At 47.9% G+C, this 19575-nt stretch overlaps 1 protein-coding gene across 8 annotated transcripts in view; it reads right to left on the bottom strand.

Moving 5' to 3' along the window:
- Positions 1–13810: 13810 nt before the first annotated feature.
- The window catches only part of TLN2 (talin 2), a 509872-nt gene continuing 504107 nt past the window's right edge, over positions 13811–19575 (bottom strand). For 7 of the 8 annotated variants that reach the window (XM_055435636.2, XM_055435634.2, XM_055435641.2 and 4 more), the window contains one exon: positions 13811–19395. In XM_055435636.2, the coding sequence (XP_055291611.1) occupies positions 19267–19395 (129 nt within the window). In that variant the 3' untranslated portion in view covers positions 13811–19266. The remainder of the gene's footprint in view (positions 19396–19575) is intronic. The other variant, XM_055435640.2, reaches the window with a different exon arrangement.

Raw genomic sequence — 19575 nt, 5'->3', positions numbered from 1 at the left:
CCCCATGGACTGTAGCCTGTCCGACTCCTCGGCCCATAGAATTTTCCAGGCAAGAATACTGGAGTGGGGCACCATTTCCTTTTCCAGGGGATCTTCCCTGACCCGGGGATTGAACCAAGTCTCCTGTGTCTCCTGCATTGGCAGGTGGATTCTTTAGCGACACCTGGGAAGCCCTCTTGTGAAACCTTCCCCAAAACTATATAGAGTATAAATAGAGAGATACAATGTTTTTAATAAAACATTATACTTCTCTCTTACGTTGATCTGCTCTAGATACAACACACTTTAACTTATTAGAAAATGTCTTTCTTTACCCAGTTTTCAGTCATTTGTGACTGGGTGTCTTGACTCTCTCATGCTCAGCCAGGACAGAGGTATTAACATACTTGTAGTCACAACGTCTATTTGTGTGGTTTTAAAAGTTTTCTTTCGTTTTACACTCAACTGAATTTCATCATTTTCTTTTTTTGTCTTTGTGATGTTACAAGCTCATAACCTCCTGGGAGGCATCTAAAAGGATTTCAAACTTGGATAGCAACTTTCCAGTGATCAGCACAGAGAAGGATCACTAGTTTTCATGCGTCCAGCTGCTTGACCCCGGCCCTGCAGGGCTTGCTTACTGTCCAGGCTTAGGGCTGCTGGTCCCTAACCCTGCCTTCTAAGAGTGCTCAGTGAAGGTCTCTCGTGGGGGCAGCCTAGAGGCTCCACAGAGGGACTTTCTGCCCTCATTTCCTCTAGAAAATGCTGTCACTTCCACTTGTCTTTTTTTTTTTTTCAAGTATTTATTTATTTGACTGCCCAGGTCTTAGTTGGGGCATGTGGGATCTTTTGTTGCAACATGTGGGATCTAGTTCCCTGACCAGGGATCAAACTTAGGTTCCCTGCATTGGGAGCATGGAGGCCCAGCCACTGAACAGCCAAGGAAGTCCCATCCTTCACTTACCTTTAACCAGTTAAATAGGGTGCTATACTTGGAGACAGGCATTAAGTGGCACCATCTTTCTGACTTGGTTGGCTGGTGTTCTAGTGCCTTCACGGACTGGTGACCTGGACAGCTGGTCCAGTACTCCATCCAGCTCTGTTAAGAATAAAACCTTTGGTGTCTGTTAGGCTTTTTTTTTTTTTTTTAAACCTACTAACAATAGCTTGTGGACAGCCCTTCTTCCCCATGATACCCAGCTGGGGACAACTTCCCCATCTGCTTCTTCACAATCTTGACCTTTTCTCAGAAAAGTCGAGGCCTTAGTGGGGACCAAACAGTCTGCACTGAGATATTGCCTCAGGGTTTCAAAAGGCTTTCTGGTCCCATCACCCAGAGCAGAACATGGCACTAATTAAAGATGATTTGGATCCATTTAAACAATTAAAGGGACCCTTCACTGATTTGCACCCAGTAGGAAAGGCTGTGCAATAGAAGTGGCTCTGGTTGTTCATCTGTGAGCTAGGTCAGAGTGAGGACTCCATCAGGGAAGGGATGAAAGACACTTGATCTGTGGATGGGATCTGGAGGTGAGGGGGAAGGAATTGGGGTTGGAGATAAGCCGCAAGAGGTAAGCCAACTTACTTCAGTCTGTGCGGCTGAATCTAGGTCTTTCCACATCACTACAGATGACTCAGTTTCGTTCCTTTTTATGGCTAATATTCCATTGTATACATGTATTACATCTTCTTTTTCCATTCATCTGTCACTGGCATTCTAGGTTGCTTCCATGTCCTGGATATTATAAATAGTGTTGCAATGAACATTGGGGTATATGCATCTTTTCTGTATGACAGTTTTCTCAGGGTATATGCTCAGTAGCAGGGCAGGAAGAGAGATGCAAATGCAGAGAATGGACATGTAGACACAGCAGGGGAAGAGGAGGGTGAGACAAACTGGAAGAGTAGGACTGACATATCCATACCACCATGTGTAAAACAGGTAACTAGGGGGAAGCTGCTCTACAGCACATGGAGCTCAGGTCTGTGCTCTGTGATGACCGAGAGGGGAGGGATGGAGGGGTTGGGGGAGGCTCTAGTGGGAGGGGATATATGTATCCATACAACTGATTCACTTTGTTGTACAGTAGAAACTAACACAACACTGTAAGGCAATTATACTCCAATAACAAACAGGGGTAAGCAGAGATCACAAGACTGCTCCTCTAGTCTGCTTGGGCTGCTGAACAAAGCAGCGCAGACTAAGGGGCTTCAAGCAGAAGTATACTGTCTCACAGTTCTGGAGGCTAGAAGTTCAAGAGCAAGGTTCAGTAGAGTTGGTCCCTTCTGAGGGCGGGGAGGGAAGCATCTGTTCCAGGTCTTTTTCCTTGGCTTGCAGGTGGCTGTCTTCCCTCTATGTGTCCCTGTGTCCACGTTTCCTATTTTTACAGTAACACCAGTCATGTTGGATTAGGGACCACCCTCATAACCTCACTGTAACTTGACTCATTCTATAAAGACCCCATTTCCAAATAAGGCCATATTCTGAGGTACCTGGGGGTAGATGTTGATACTTCAACATATGAATTTGGGGGGACACAATTCCACTCATAACAGGCTCATGATAAAGTGTGATGGTGTCATGATCTCAATATGAAAGTACTCTGCACAGACATAAACTCAGACACAGCACATGAAGTCAACCAGGTGTTCATTTCTGAGGATCACACTTAAGCTGATTTTTGATTATCATGCCTCTTCATAGTTCTACATTTTTTAACTTGAAAATACATTCATGTATAACTGGATGAATACTCTGACAAATAAACATTAGCTGGGGAGGAAAGAAGAGTAAAAACTGCCAAGTTCCGATTACCTGTGCTCAGATACTGGCTCTGTCACTTTGCGGCTGTGTACCCTTGGGTCAGATAACTAAGTTCTATGTGCCTTTGTGTCCTCATCCAGAAAATGGGAACAGTGAGTAATACATAATAGAGCTATATGAAGACTGCATAAGTTAATATGTGTAAGGTTCTTTCAACAGAAATGACAAAAACATAAGCTGTTATTCATTTATTGTACTATTTTTGAGCTCTTGCTAGGTGCCAAAGACAGACAAGTATATGATAGTATCATGATGGTTAATACAAACTAAACCCTTTCTATAGGCCAGGTACCTTTCTAGGCCTTTATGTGTCGTAGAGCATTTAATTCTCACCATAATTCTCTGATACAGTTCCCATTTCTAGTTCTCTCTTTTAAGTGGGGAAACCAAAGCACAAGGAATATTGAGCAGCAGAGCAGGATCTGAATAGACAGCCTGGTTTTTAACCACTTAGTTGCCACTCCCCAAATGCATGCAATAAAGGGCTATAGGAGGCCTAAGGTGACTGAAGTCTGTCCCAGGCATCACAATTCATGGCACATAAGCTATTTAGGAAGAAGGGACACTTAACACTTAAAAGACAGCACTTCAATACCAGGATCAGGGCACACCTGCCAGCTTGGCTCTACCAGATGCTTTACCCAGGGATGCAGATCTGGAGCTTGGAGTCTGCTGGCTTCATGTGGATCCTCCTGCCTTGATTTTCCTTTCATTAATACAATGATACTAACATCGTTTGTGTCAAGATCCATGTCCACCCTCTTATTTTACTCTCAAAAGAAGTCTGTGACTTGAGAGAATGAAAGCTCAGAGGGGTTTTCACAACCTGCCCAAGATGACACAGAGGAGGGCATAGAGCTGTCATCAGAGTCAGGTCTCCTGACTCCTGGCCCACAGCTGCTCTTGCACGGGGCCCCGCAGCCTCCACAGAAGAGTGTGGGCACAGAGGGCTTCTCCCTGGACAGAGGAGCGCTCACGTGGCCAGGGAGCCTCTCCGCTGCCCTGCCTGTCCTGCCCTCAGAGGGCAGGGTCCTCTGCTCCCCAGCAGAGGACGAAGTGCCTGGCGTTAATAGTCACACATGAACGGGGGGGATGGGGCTAGAAGGGACCTGGCAACAGCCTTCGTGTTTGAGTTCTTAAAGCACCAGACCCCTTTTCCAAGTGGAAATACACATGGAAGCCCAACACGAAAGCAGATAAAAGCAGCTCCATCGAAGCAGGTACTGACTTTCAGCATCCCCTTCACACACTGCTGTAGAAGAGGCTCCTGGGAACCTTCTGAAAACCCTGGACTCCAAGAAAATTTAGTGTGAAAACTGCCAATCTAGGGATTTCCCTGGTGGTTCAGTGGCTAAAACTCTGCGTTCCCAACGAGGGGGCCTGGGTTCAAGCCCTGGTCGGGGAATCAGATCCCACATGCCACAGTTAAAGATCCCACGTGCCCACAAAAAAGATTGAACATCTACAACTAAGACCTGGCACAGCCAAATTAAAAAGAAAAAAAAATTTTTTTAAAGAAAACTGCCAGTCTGGTCCAACTGCACCCCTTTCCCACATCTTATCACTTGGAAGGCTGAGATTTACTGAGGGGAAGTGAGTTGCACATGGACCCAGAGCCAGGATATTAAGACAGGTCCCCTGACTCCGTTCCACTTCCCAGCACTCCAGTTTCCTAGCTACACAGCCAGTGTTCAGTGTGTTCACACAGAGGGGACTCAGGGGTGGAGGATGGAGTTTCTTTGTTTTGGTTTTTCAATGATGAGAAAAACCTTGGGCTTCTTGATTTGGAAAGGCCACTTGCCCTGGAATCAGACGGAACTGGGTCGGAATGCCATTTCTACCCTTTAGCAGATAAAGACATTGTACCTCAGTATCTTTATCTATCAAATGGAGCCAGTACAACTCATGCTGCAGAACTGTTGAGTGGGGAAAGAGGCAGTGGATGTGATCTGGTCCAGCAACTACTGGCCCAAGGGTTCTGAAGAAACATTTACTGCTTCCGTCTAGGAACTAAAGAGTTGGTATTCACAAAGCACAGACGCCATCTGTGAGAACCGAAGAACTGTCAGTAAAGAAACAGTCAAAATTACAGAAGTAATTAAGAAAACCCAATATGCCAAAACCCAGATTTGCAAACCAAATAAAGGTAAATGATTCTTCTTGCAGAAGGATTCTCCTATTTCTAAAACAAAACAAGCAAAACTCCGAAATATGCACAGGAATTCCCTTTACATTATGAAGTAGTAATTTTACTTATCCAGTCTTTAGGAATGCATTTATTGCATAAAAGCAAATTCATGACAACTTGGACAGCTCCTGCTCAGAACTGCCCAGGGTCTGAATTCCCATAAAGGGAGGAGGAATTTGCTTCTTTAAGAGTTAACCATAAGCCTTTGAGATAAAAAAAGAAATGCCCCTTGGATATTCTCAGCATAAATGTTTTGATCTCACGGTCACAAAGAAAATGCCATAAAGGGAAGTGTTTCAATAAGACCACAGGAGTGCAATTCACAGGAGGGATCTTCTCACTGGAGGTTCATTGCACATCTCTCTTTATCGAAACTGTTGCTTAGCTCTGTGGCCTTGAGCCAGCTAGGTGACCTCTCTGAGCCTCAGTCTCTGAGTCTATGATCAGGGCTTGGAGAGGGGGGCTAGTCTACATGTCAGACAACAGGCCTGCATTAGGCCTTGCTCTGAAAGGCCAGCTTCCTTCCCTGAGGTGGTCACAGCAGGAGATCTGGCTATCACTACTGTTGCCATTTCTGTGCTTCTCAGTGAAACACTTGTTATTGATTTTGACATGAAACAGTCTTCCGAGCTGATGCCCGGAGCTGGAGTTTGACCCGCAGTGGACTGGGAAAAGGCTTTGCTTTGAAGGACACCAGGCTTAGCTGGATGCGGGTGGGAATGAGGCCAGCAGAGGCACCATGCTGTCTGCATGGACAACAGTTTTCAGCCCACCTGGAGTAGATGTCTGTGTACCGGTGAGGGGGCGACTCCTGCAGGGCAGAGTTCTCATCCTTGGCTGCAGGTCAGACTCATCAAGGAGGCCTTTCTTTATACAGATGCTCAGAACCCACCTCGGACAAACTGAATCTGAGTCCTCGGGGTGTTGTCACGTAGCCCTGCCTGATTCCAGGCCATCGTCATGGAACCAAACTCCCCTTTTGTGACCCTCTTTGGCTCAGGGGAGTCCAAACCACTGTCAGGTTTAGGCAATCAATAGCAGTGAAGCCTCCTGCCACATTCCTTGGACATGCTGGGAATTTTTCATTTTATTTCAGCCTCATAAACACTTGTGCTTGGCAAGACTCGTAGATGAGCAGCCAGTATTTTGCGAAAAAATTTTAACAACAAGGACATTCAGGCTCAGGGAGATAAGGAAGCTCGCCTAAGCTCACATGGCTGCAAAACGAAGAAAACAGGATTCAGGGGCAGTTCGCTTGCCTCCGAAGCTAGTAACACCTGGGTTGGCAAACTGTAGCCTGAGGGCCAAATTCATCTTGCTGTTTACTTTTATATAGCCGGGGAGCCCAAAAATGGCCTTTATGTTTTAAAAAGACAAAAATAAAAACAAAAGCGATGCAACAACAGATGCTACATGTGGCCTGCCAAGCCTAAAATATCCACCGTCTGGCCCCATGGTAGAAGTTTGCCAGCCCCTGGTTAAGACAGTGACAGACGCCTGCTTCTGAGCTCATGCTGGGATGGCTGAGGAGATGACCCTCGATGAGGTGTCCCTCCAAAGCTTCATTGTCACAAACAGCCTTCACAGAGGTTCTGACCCTTATATGACTAAGGTCTTCGAAGGCTCTTGCAGTCCTGATTCTCCTAGCTCGGCATGAAGGTGATGCCCGCTCATTTGGATGCACCACGGTTTGCTGGATCATCCCAGAGAGTTCAGGGTTTTGCAGTGTAGCCTGCTTTTCATCAAAGGTCTCGCTTCACATGCAGGGGCTGAGCCCAGTGGCTGGTCCGCCATAAATCAAAAGCCAGAACAATGACTGACCCCATCTGCTGTTTTATTCACTCTTATTTGCTCCTTGCAAAAATCTGTGAGATGGAAGATAGGGTATTGCTATCCTAACTTGAAAAGTCTTTATAGATGATGCAACTATGGCTCGGAGAGTACAGAGGTGAACATGCACACAAAGTGGTGGGTCACAATTTGAACCTGGTGGTCTTCTAATGTGAATGATCATGCTCTTCGAGGCTACAACAGCCTTGGGGGGCTGGTGGTCATCAGCTCAAGTATCCAAAAGTTGGAGTTAGGAAAAAGAAAAACTGCATGGAGACACACTAGAGGCTTATCGAGTTTTCTAGGGATATATTCCTTTGTTTTGACCTTCTATTTACCAGTTGACTGAAGCACTGGATTACTTCAAATGGATGTGAAATCACAGGAGACTGACAGTATTGATAGTTAATTCTTTTCTTATAGGAGTGCCATGATTTTGTCTGGAAGAATAGATTACAACCCAATGGTTGTAGTTTCGCTGCCTTATAAAATAATCAATTTAACAATGGTAGCCCATGTACTCTATTCCAGCATTGATTAATATTTTCCTTTTTGAATGAAACTTGCCATTCTGCTGGTTCCTTCATGAATGAGTTCAATAAATCCTTGATGTATGTTCACTCTATATAAGATTCATGTTTTTTAGCTTTTACTTTAAAATTACATTTTGACACCCTCATCCATGGATACAAGTGGAGACCTCAAATATCAGATCTACCAAGATGCAGTGGTCATGCTGGGTGTTCGAAGAGTCTTCTCTCTGGGTGTGTTCACCCACTGAGAGGGCAGAAAACCTTTGGATGACACATTTAGGTTTAGGTCTTGGCTCCATCATATAAGAGCTGTGTTCATTAACCTTGGCCAAATCGTATGATTTTTCTCAGTTTTATCATTCATGAAATGGAGGTAATACCCTCATTTGTTTTAAAGAAACCAACATACAATAGAACACAAAGGTTGAGGATACAATATTTAGCCAGGCTGTCTGGGTTCCCTTCTTAGGTTTGTTCTTTTCTAGCTATGTAAACAGGGGGAAAGCATTTGACTTACTGTGACTCAGCTTCCTCATCTGTAAAATGTGGTTAGTATCATGTAAGGATGTTGTGAGGATTAAATGAGTTGATATAAAGTTCTTAGAACTATGACTGGCATATTGTAAGCACTTAATATTTGCCATGATGAAGAAAATTTACAAGTAAATGACTAGCAGAGCCCCTGGTATGTAATTAATACTCAAAATATTCAGTTCAGTTCAGTCGCTCAGTCGTGTCCGACTCTTTGTGACCCCTTGAATCACAGCACGCCAGGCCTCCCTGTCCATCACCAACTCCCGGAGTTCACTCAAACTCATGTCCATTGAGTTGGTGATGCCATCCAGCCATCTCATTCTCTGTCGTTGTATGGATGTGAGAGTTGGACTGTGAAGAAAGCTGATTGCCGAAGAATTGATGCTTTTGAACTGTGGTGCTGGAGAAGACTCTTGAGAGTCCCTTGGACTGCAAGGAGATCCAACCAGTCCATTCTAAGGGAGATCAATCCTGGGTGTTCATTGGAAGGACTGATGCTAAAGCTGAAACTCCAATACTTTGGCCAACTCATGCGACGAGTTGACTCACTGGAAAAGACTCAAAATATTGGTAGTTATCAAATATCAAGGGTATCTGCCACCCAGAGCCAACTGAAATCATGGCAGAAGGCCTGTTACTCATGAAAACAAAGCGGTTCCAAGAAGTCAAGGAATGTTCCCAGGATCATTCAGCTAGAGCCAGAACCCAAATCCCATGACTCCCAGGCCACATTCTGTCCCCTACACAAAACCCAGGAGCCAGACACTGAATCTGTGTTATAAACGGCTCAGCCTCCTGCCTATCTTATTCTCCCTATAACTTTCCTTCCCAAGGAAGCGCCTTCCTCCTGCTGCTACTCCTGCTTCTATATTTCAACTTGACTTCCACTGGGGGACCAGAGGAAAAAGCCAGAGCTTGAGCAAACAACACCGGGTAGACGATGGCACCATGCAGTCCCAGGTGCAGGAATAGAGGCTGAACTGTCCCGCTCCCTCCCACTAATTTCCACTCCCCTGGGGTCCTCAGCTCTATGCTTGTGCCTCCAGACAAATAGTTCAGGATTCCCTTGCCAAGTGATGAACAGAAAAAACAAACCCACGCCATACCACATAACCCTGCATACCAGACATTCCTCGGAGGGTTTGCTTCGTAGGTGATTGGCCACAGGCGGCACCACCTTACCAGTGGCAGATGTCCGAGAGCAGGCATGGAGACTGGGGGTGGAAGACCTGTGGTTCTGGTGCTCGTCCCAGTGTTGAGAAATGGGACTGGGACCTCTGCTGTTCACATGCACATCCATTATCACTTCCCATTCCCACTGAGCCAGCCATAAGCTGGAGTCCAGGCATGGCCAACATTACTGTTTAGAGGTGAGTCCCAGGTTAAGAGTCATTCAAATATTTACTGAAGACCTGCCATGAGTCGAGCACCATATTAGGCTCACAGGAGAGCACCTGATTTAACTCTTTAAAGTGGAAGAGATGGGATTTTCTTGGGACGCATTCTCAAGATTGCATTTATGTAGGCATGAAGCAAGAAGAAAACTTTACTGAGTGCCTACTCTGTGACCAGATGCTTGCTGGCCTTTCCCCATGTGACTGCTGCCTGGGATCAATTACACTGTGTTGGCAACTCAGGGTGGCTTAAACATGGCAGGAATGTATGTGGTTAGGGACTGGGATGTATGAAAGAATTAGTTAGACATGTTGATCAACAATGTCACCAAATACCCAGATTCTTTGATTATCTTTGTCATCCTTGGTGAAGGCTCCATCCCGAGGCTGGTTTTACTTGTGGTCAGAATAGGCTTCTTGATCCAACAGTGATGAAGGGTAGGGAGGCTGATGCCCCAATAGACACTTCTTCCCAGTTCCTTGGCCAAATCAGGTTTTAGTTCATCTGAGAACCAATCACCATTGGGAGGAATGGTGCTATCATTGTGTTGCAAGAAGGGAGACCCCTTCTGGGGGGGTCTGAGTGGGCTGTCTAACACTAAAAAATAAACTGTCCAAAGAGACACATGTGCTGACAAAGCAAGAGACTTTATTGGGAAGGGGTGCCTGGGTGGAGAGCAGCAGGGAAAGAGAACCCAGGAGAATGTCTCTACTGCACGGCCGTTGAGTTTTATGGTAATGGGTTAGTTTCTGGGTTGTCTCTGGCCAGTTACTGTGACTCAGGGTTCTTCCTAGTGGCACGCGCATCACTCAGCCAAGATAGATTCCAATGAGAAGGCTTCTGGGAGGTTGGCAGGACAAATAGACTGGAGTCTTCTTTCTCCTTTTGACCTTTCCTGTATTCTTCCAGTTGGTGGTAGCTTGGTAGTTTTGCACTCCTCACCAGGACTTCCTGTTGTGAGATAACTCATGCATATGAGATAACTCATTGCGCTTGGCCAGGGTGGGCAGTTTCAGCCAGTGTTTCCCTCAACACTTGGACTAATCAGGCCAGCTGTAGACTTGCTGGTCAACTCTCCCAAATTACTGCTGCGGCTCCGCAGGATAAGCAGATGTTGGGAGGTGCGGTATAGTGTTCAGTCCACATCCCCACAAGTCTGGAAGGAAGTGACCTGCTGAAAGTCATGTCTCTCTCAAGGCCAAAGCCCCCACGTGTGCTCTTTTCATTTCACTGTGCTGCCTTACGAGGCGAGAGAAAGGACGGAAGAGGGGTTGGAGAGTCAAATTTCAGGTGCCCTTCAGCCGCAAGGGGAAACTCTGGGTTTATTAAAGAAACCTCCAACTCAGCCTTTTCCTTTTTTCCAGATGGCCTCCACATTCCGCTGGGATTCGGGCCATGAGCACCATTTTACAGCCATCAGCTCACAGCATCTGAGGTGCTTTCAATATTTTATTAACAACCCCCTACTGGCTAGAGCCCATCTTCTGGATTTTTCTGAACAATGGTGTTACCAGGAGGTTTCAGGATATATAGGGTCAAGTTGTGCTTCCTTGCAGCTGTCTTAAGAAGAGAATCCCAGGAAAGCAATTTTCTGAGAAATTATTTTAGCAAAAGTGTTGCCCTGTGGCATGTTGGGGCCCCATGAGGGTGTGGGAAGGGAAGGAACAGCTGTATGGTGTATGGTGACTGGATTTTTTTTTTTTTTCCTGCCTATTCAAGTTCAAATCCAAGCTGGAGTCCAAGACAGCTGATCCCCAGGTCATAAACACTGGTTGCAAACCGCATGGTCTAACGATCACCCGGGCAATCAATCTTCATTGAATTTCTCATGTATCCACAGCTCAGTTTTAGGTGCTGGAAAAGCTACATGTGACAAGATATGATCCCTGCCTGTGACCTAGATGAGGCTGCTGCACAGACGAAATATTACCCAGTAACACTAGACAGAACCCCGGCCACGTGTGTTCAGGGGGCGGGGACAAAACAGTAATTCCACTGGGATTTTAGGACAGGGTTTCCCAAGGCATGATCCTTAGAATATCGGTCCCTCAAAATATACTGGAATAAAAAGAAAAAGTGCTTCAAGGCAAAAAAAAAAAACCAAAAAAAAAACCAAAACCAAATCTGGGGCAAAACCATGTGTCAAATGCTCCTTTTGGAGGTAGCCAATGTATTTGTTGTTCAAAAAGCTTGTTCGGGTTCTTTGAATGAACTTTTTGGCCAGCCCAATATGTGTATTTCTTACAGGTCCCAAGACACCTTATAGAGAATTAAGACATTTGTTTGTCTAAATTTAATACAATGATTCTTACATTTATTTGCCCACAAAATGTCCTCTTGTTTTCCCTAAGGAAAACAGGAATGTTCTATTAGTGTCCCATGGAACCACACTGCCCCCTGTGGTCACAACCTGCCAGGACACCTAACAAAGAAGACAGAATTTTGGGTGCTGAGGGCTTTCCTCCTCAGAAGCCAGAACAGCCCCAGTGGCAGGGGGGCTTTGGCAGAAGCCATCTGATCTGCAGACAAGGGGCCCTCTAGGATGCAAATAGAGAATGGGCTCCACGGTGCACAAACATCCCACGCATCAGGTGTGCACATGGTGAGCTGGCAGACAAAAAGGGCAAGTGTGAAGATTGTGGCTCTGAGGCAGAGTGCAGCCAGCCTGAAGGCTTTGCAGCGTCTCCTCTGCTTCTCAGTCTTCTCCTTCCTTTTGGATGAAGCTCTGATTCACAGAGCACACCTCTGCCCCAACTCATCTCCCCAGCTTCCGGCCTCTCGACGGTATGCTCTCTCTACCTGCTCCTTCCTGCCTGCAGGCCTAGGCCCCCAGTGTCCTCCCTGCTCCTGGCAGCTAGCCCCAGTCCAACTGTTTTCCATCAGCTGCGGGCCTCCTGGGATGGCCTCCTCCCCAGCCCTCATTGCTTCTCCTGCCCTGATGCCCTGCACCCTCCCAGCCCTCAGCCCAACAGAAGGCAACTTGCACTATTCTCACTTACCTTGCAGGAGACTGCATTCTTCAGGAAGGTTTAAGATCTTTGAAGGGTACAGCTGCGGCTTTTAGTTTCTCCATTTTCATCTTCCCTCATGCCCACGGAGTCCAGTCTGCCTCTTCCTTCCTGCTTCTCCTTGAATGCCCCGACAGTATCGGGGTGCTAGGACCACAGGGCCGGGGGCCTGGCTCAGGTGCCTTCTCACCCTGGGCTGCCACAATTACAACATGGCCCACCTCTCAGAGAACCCAGAAAGAACATTCAGTTCTGGGCTTTACTTACCAGGGTTCTCTTTCTAAAAAGTAAGTTCTAGAGTCTCTGGAGAGAAAGGCCCAAGCAGACAGGAAGCTCCTAATGATGGCCTGTACCAAGGCCTGTTGTTGAGGCCTGTACCCATCCTCCACCCCTACCCCCAACACACACACAAGTTGCCAGACCCACCAGGCACTTCTGCCTCCAGGTTCTGATGGCTTCTTGCTTTAGGATATTCAAGGAGCAAACCTGTTGGAATCCTGCCCGACTTAGGGTGTAGAGTGTTCAAACAAAAACATACGGTTGAATTGCTCTGAACCACAGGGTTACTCTTGAGCACTGGTGGTTTAGAGTCAGGAGAGAATTGTGATCTGAGAGAAAAAGACCCCCAAACAGGATATTTGAGACATCAGGTAAGAGTAGAGCCAAGCCAGGCTTGTGGTAATTTGTACATTAGAAAAGAAAAGCTCCTTAGCCGGGTGCCCATTCAGTGACCCTCAGGCTGCCCCATATCCCTCATACAGACACAGACTCACCACCAACTCCTGTGGTCCCTGCTGTCCCTGCAACCCCCGATCCCACCTGCCCAGCAGCCCCTTTTGGATGTCCCAGGATCTACCACATGACATGTGGCACCCTCTGCTCCAAGGTCTTTCTCTTTACCTCTGCCTAATTTCCATCCACTCTGCCAGGCTCAGATAGCTTCTCCATCAACTCTTAGCTAAAAATGAGCTTTGGAAACAAACTGGAGTTTCAGCTTCTGCTTGGCCACTGACTAGCTGTTTGATCTTAACACTGTGGTTGGGAGATCCAGTTCTGTCAGCTGTGTGGCCCTAGGCAAGTTACCTAACCTCTCTGGGCCTCCGTCTTATCTATGTCTGTGTGTGTGCTCGGTCGTGTCTGATTCTTTGTGACCCCATGGACTGTAGCCCGCCAGGCTTCTCTGTCCATGGGATTTTTCAGGCAAGAACACCCTTATCTATACAATAAGGATGAAAGAGTGCCAATGCTTTGGGCTTCCCAGGTGCCTCAGCGGTACAGAACCCACCTGGCAATGTAGGAGACAGGTTCAATCCCTGGGTTGGGATCCCCTGGGAAAGGAAATGGCAACCCACTCCAGTATTCTTGCCTGGGAAGTAAACAACAGCATGGGCCATGCTTTGCGTGTTTTGGTGGGGACTCCAGGGGTAATAAGGGCCCGTGCCTGGGCACAAGCAACTACGGGTACAGTAGTGCAGTAAGTGCCGGCCATCTCGAGACAAACCCCCTCTCCCCTCTAAGCACAGCCTGTCCCGACTCCTGGCATTGGTCCTTCCTGCTATGGGATCTCCCTGAGAGGCTTGGTGGCTCGGCTCCTATCCTCTTTCCCGGCTCTGAACATCTCTGGCCCAGCAGCTTGGGACCCATTTACTCCCGAGTTGCTGACCACGGTCAGGTCATCCCCACACTTGGACTGCGAAGATAGAATCTCTCTTCTGATGCGCCCACAGAGCTATTCATCAGCTAACCGTCCCAAGGGCTCTGGCCTGAGCAAGGCCCTCCTTAGGCTCCTGGCCGCCTTTCTCTCCATGCTGCTTATCCCTAGCCCTGACCATACTGAATCCTTACTTGTCCCCCTAAGCAACCAACTCCTCATGAATCCAGGTCTTTGCATGTGCCCTTCCCATTACCTGGAATGCTACCTTTACCTTCTCCCCTGGCTTCTCTGCCCGGGAACTCCGATTCATCAGGAGTCAGGCCAAACGCCCTCTGCTTGAAGGCTGTTCCTATTTAGGGTTTTGCCTCTTTGTCCCCTGGCCTGGGCTCAGGTTTGTCCTCCCAGGACTGTCATCTTCTCCAGGAATAAGACAGGGTCCCCAGTGTGCTGCACATACTAGGTGATGGGGCAGTGAGTAATTTTCGATTATCTTTGATCGTAATCAGCCTGACTTAGCTGCAGAGGGTCTGCATTCCCGCAGACAGCTTCCAATCTCACGCCTGCTGCTGCCCAGCTTTGCTGAGCTGTTTGTCCCTCTGAAAAACGGCCACAGCACCTTCCCAATTGTTGGTCAGGGCTGAGGGGGTTGCATGTCCAGCGTGTTCATCCAGGACATCCCACAAACCTTAGCCACCCCCTCACCTGCACTCTTGGACCGCACATCTTGGACTTCCCACCTTCCTGTCTCTGGTACCAATCAGTCCCACCTCCATTTTAAAGTCAAAGATAGAAAAACATGACTAATGGGCTTAGTGATTCTAAATCACCATTTTAAGAGGAAAAATCCTCAGTTGTCATAGTTCTCCATCACTATGGTGATTCTTTGACATTACCCTCTCACAGACTAGAAATGTTGCACAGTTTCCCCAAGTCTGGTTCCCCCAAACAACCTGCATGCCCACTCTCTACAGGAAGGAGCAGTCACAATCTCTGGAGGCTGCCTTTCTGCCTCGGCTGCTGAAGGTAAAATGATCCTTCCGGGTCAGGCTCCAAGTCAGGTTCACAGAAGAACATCTGCACAGCGCATCTAGCCGGCAACCTTCGCATCAGGGGATGTGTATAGTCCCACGGCCTGAACTCCTTGTCTGGGACCCTGCTTCTTTAAGAGGAAGATAATAGCATCTTCCTACTTAGGGTCTATTTCTTGTTTGAATTTCCTCCAGAGTCAGCAATTTTGTATGGAATTCAGTGCTTCCCTGTGGCTTTGCCTCGGTCTCTCTCACACACACACTCTCTCTCTCCCCTCTAACATGGGTTGGTGACCACAGAGCTAGTGCTCAAAGGGGAGTTTCTCTCACATGATAAAGACACAGTCTCCTCTTCCTCTCTTCCATGTTCCTCCCATTCCCATGAGACTTTCACACGGGTTCAGTCCTTTACAAGTTTATTTCTGGTGAATAAAAAAAAAATAATTTATGTGACCAGATCAATAAAGACATTACGACCCGGGGCAGAACTCCGCTATCCCACTTCCTTGCAGATTTTTCAGCTTGGAAAGAAGGTGGCCAAGGGAGACCCAGCTGCATGCTTTGTGGAATCAGGAGCTGCTGACACGAGGTGACCGACACGGGGACGCCTGTGGGGGTGGGAGCGGGGGCTCTGAGGAAGGCAAAGCCAAACCTCTTCATAGAGAAGGACTCTATCTTTGTAGTGTTCTTCGGTTCACAGACGCTCTGTCACATGCCTGTTCCTAATGCCCATGAACAAAACACACTGAGCAGATGCTCAGAAGGATGGAGCAGTCACCCCAGGGACATTTAAATATGGCGCCTGGGGACTCTGTGGGGGAAGATGCCTTCTCCGCCAGAGGCCATCCTGAGGCCAGCACTTGGAGGAGGCTGTGCTGAGGTGGGACTTGAGTTGCTGACAAGCTCTCAGAACCTCTGGGTTTCTGAATTCTACTGCCTCTGAGCCTGAAGTGAATATCCCCCAGTTCCTTGGGCTCCCCTCAAGGCTCTGAGAGACAGCCATCACCTTCGTCAGCAGAGGGCCGCTTCCTCCAGGGTTCTGAGTGCTGAAACATATGGATAGCCTGTGCTGGGAACAGATAGCCAGATCCCCGGGGGCCCAGCTGGTGTCCAGAACCTCAGCGCTGGGGAAGATCCGGAGGTTCACACCCATGGAGGAAGCAGCTCATCACCTTGCTGCCTGGCTCCTGCGTGAGGTTGTGACTTTGGGAATACTTGGCTGGTAGGGATCACTCTCCTGGGTGAATTGGTGAATTTTGGTTATAACATTTTGAGAAATACGGAATATACTTTGGTTGTCTGTAAACTAACAACACATCCAGAACGCAAGCAGGGAGAACCTCTGAGAGGCCTTAAGGGGCTTTCTGGGATAAAGCACACAGGGCTCATCTCTTAACCGTGTAAGTGCTCTGCAGGTGGCCTGGGGGGCTCACAACACCTGACTGAAAGGTACCTACGGCCCAAGGTTCCTGCTGGCACTGATCACCTGGCCTGCACCTGACCCGATGCCAGCAACTTAAACAAGAGCTGCTTGTTCAACTGAATTGGCTTGAGCATTCTTACTCAAAGACTTTTTCTGAAAGGCAGAACCAAGCAAAGCCCAAACTTCCCAATCACCTGGCAGTTCTGAACTCCAGTTCAGGTTCTTTTGAGCTTCAGATCAGTTCAAGGTTCCTTTCAGTTCCTCTCATGGGGCACACATCTACACACCTACTCCCCCTTCACACAGAGAGGCATCTTTATGCTCCAGGCTTGGAACCATTTTTCATCTATTGAAACCACTCTCTTGTTAGATGCTCTGAAATGAAAATTCACACCCTCCCCACCCCAAATTCATATTTCCCTTTGAAGGAAAACCAGAACCCTCCCTCCCTTTGCTGCCATCCGGGGACACCTACAGGAGACCCATTACATCATGCCCAAAGCACAGCCTTTCCCCTATTTCATGAAATGGGGAGAGACCAAGCCAGTCACGAGGCCACTCACGTATGTGGCGCAGGGTGGATGGGGGAGGGACAGATGAAAAACCAGCAACGCCCCAGGTGGGGAACCAGCTTCCCCAATGCTCACAGCTGCAGACGTGCCAGATGGAGGATATTCACCCAGGTCCTACAAAATCAACTTTGTTCCGTACCTGTTTTTTGGAGTTGTAAAAAGGGCAGGCCTTCCACCTGGCTTTATGATATCAAAGGGTTTTCTGATATCAAACTCAGGACAGGTTTTAAACGACTCTGAGGCAGGGACACAGAACTCACTGGCTGGCTCCTGGTATGCCAGGCTGTGACCCAGGACAGCTGGAAGGGGAGGAGCAATCACATAGCCTGGAGGACAAGGGGGTGATGGTGGGGCTCCCTAGAGGCCTGCTATGTGAGGCCATTAGCACATCTAGACCCTGAGCCTCTGAAGGTGATTCCTAAGAGTCTCAGAAAGCATGCTATGCCCATCTGCAAAGGGATTGTTGGAGACAGCCCCCAGTCCATGGGCTAAGAAATGACAGGGTGCAGCCCAGAACAGCAGTGAAGACTTGTGCTGGCCACACTTGAGCAGGGCGAGCCACGAGTTAGCTTCTCCTATTAGATGACAGGGCCCCGCCAGCTTCCTCTTCTTTAGAGTTGATTCCTTCATCCCTAGCTCTCTGCAGACTCTATCCACTTGCTTCTCATTTATACTGTATTTCTTGTAGCTTCCTACTTGCCTGGGAAAAAATTCTATGCGGAGCACTTACAAGTCTCTTATAAATAGGGGGAGCCATCCAAAGTTTAATTGCATTTTACAACCATGGCATGGGCCAGGGTCTGTTAAAGCAGGACCATTGAGCAAGGTCTACAGGTGATACTTTTTGAGGACCGAAGCATCAGCTTTTCCCTGGGTGGAATATTCAAACTATCCTGTGAATGAAATATGAGATGTGAGACCACATGACTGGAGAAGTGGAGGATGACTGCTGTCAATAGTCATTCGCTTTAAAAAACCACGTACCTCCATCACCACTGTCTTCCCCCAATGAAAATTTTTTCAAAGACACCTGCTACCTGGTATTAGTATCTATCCCACAAGCCATTCATCCTTCATGTACTGTCTTAGGACAAGGCTCGAAAAAGTCTTAAAATGCCCTTCCAAGGAGAGGGCTCTGAAAAGAGAAAGGAGGTAGGAGTGGGAAATATAAGATTCTTGAACTGTGGCATCCAGAAGACAAACTCTGAAAATATCATGTGTCATCACTTTTAAGATGGGCCAATTAGCAAAACTATGTTGTTAAAAATTCGTAATGGTGTTAGAATGCATCTAGGTTTTAGGACTATTAGGACATAGAGAAAACATCCATCTTGGGTTAGAGTGGGTGACAGATTTTTAAACAGAATTCTGAATGCTGACCATTTTGAGAGCAGAAAACCTGATATGGGACCTAGAAGACAGAGTCACCAAGGAATGGCTTTACTGGAGTTGAACCCCCACTTTGAATGCCTAAGGTAGGTGCTGTTGTATTGACTGTTACCTGGAGGACCTGGGTTTATGTGAATGAATCTGTATGAATTCAAACAGCCTCTGCAGAGTAAGGAGCCCACACATTTTATTACAGCCCCTGCTCACCGAGCCCTGACAGTCCCCCATGCCTCTGCCCTTTGGATTATGGAGGAAAAAAAAAAAAATCATTCCATTTTCTGGGCCACAGAATACAAGTTGGATCTAGATTGTACAAGGAGCTTACACACTGAGGCAATAAAGCGTGCAAACAGGAGCAGGTATTGTTCACCCTCTGGGTGAACCAGTGCTGGAGACAGGCAGGAAGGCCTGAGCTGCCCTCCTGGAGTCCACACTGGTTTACCTTTCTGGAACTGTGTCCAACTCCTATGTCCACCTTCGCCTGAGAGGAAGAAGAAGATCTTTGAGTATCTATGGCATTGGTGATTTCCCCCGAGCTGTTTTTGTTTTTTTCCTATTAAGATTTCACAGCAGGCCCAGCAGCAGGCCTAGAGAAGGACCGACAGAAGCACGAGTGTCTGAGGACGACGTAATACTGACTTCTTTTTGGTAACAGTCCGTGGGCCCGCGCCCCTCTCTCCTGAGATACGGTGAGGTGGGGGAGGCGGCGGCGGAGCTGTGGGTGGGACTCACTGTACCGCGACATCACGATCATGCAGCCGGTGCCTGACAGCACAGCGGAGGGAGCCGGAGCGCTCAGGGCTCCAGGCTCGCCCCAGGGGGAGGCGGGCAGTTCCCGGCCTCCCAGGACCGCTGTCCATCCAGTTCGCGCACGGCTGTCCCCTGGGGCGCGCACCCCTGGCTCTGGCTTTATCCTTCATCCTCCCTCAGCTCGGTGGGTAGGAATTTATACTGCTGTTGGCGGATCTGGGCCAGTTTTTTCCTTGCTTCTTCCAGTTCTCGTTCCTTCTTCAGCATTTCCTCCTGGGCAGCGATGATCTAGAGGGAAAGCAACAAGCTGGAGGGGGATGAAAGTTTCTAGCAAACTGCCTTCCCCTCCATGCTTGCCTCAAGAGCTCCCACAGCCTCTGCTACCATGGGACACAGCACTGCCCCAAGACTGCGTGTTCTTAGCTCTGGAGACCCACCTCTGGGCCACGGTTCAGGTTTTAAGACTAG

Source organism: Moschus berezovskii, chromosome 9 (genome assembly GCF_049115385.1).
Source record: "Moschus berezovskii isolate FMDL1 chromosome 9, NW_MosBer_1.0, whole genome shotgun sequence".
Taxonomy (NCBI): domain Eukaryota; kingdom Metazoa; phylum Chordata; class Mammalia; order Artiodactyla; family Moschidae; genus Moschus; species Moschus berezovskii.
Note: the sequence above shows the minus strand (reverse complement) of the source record. Positions and strands in the feature narration are given on the sequence as shown.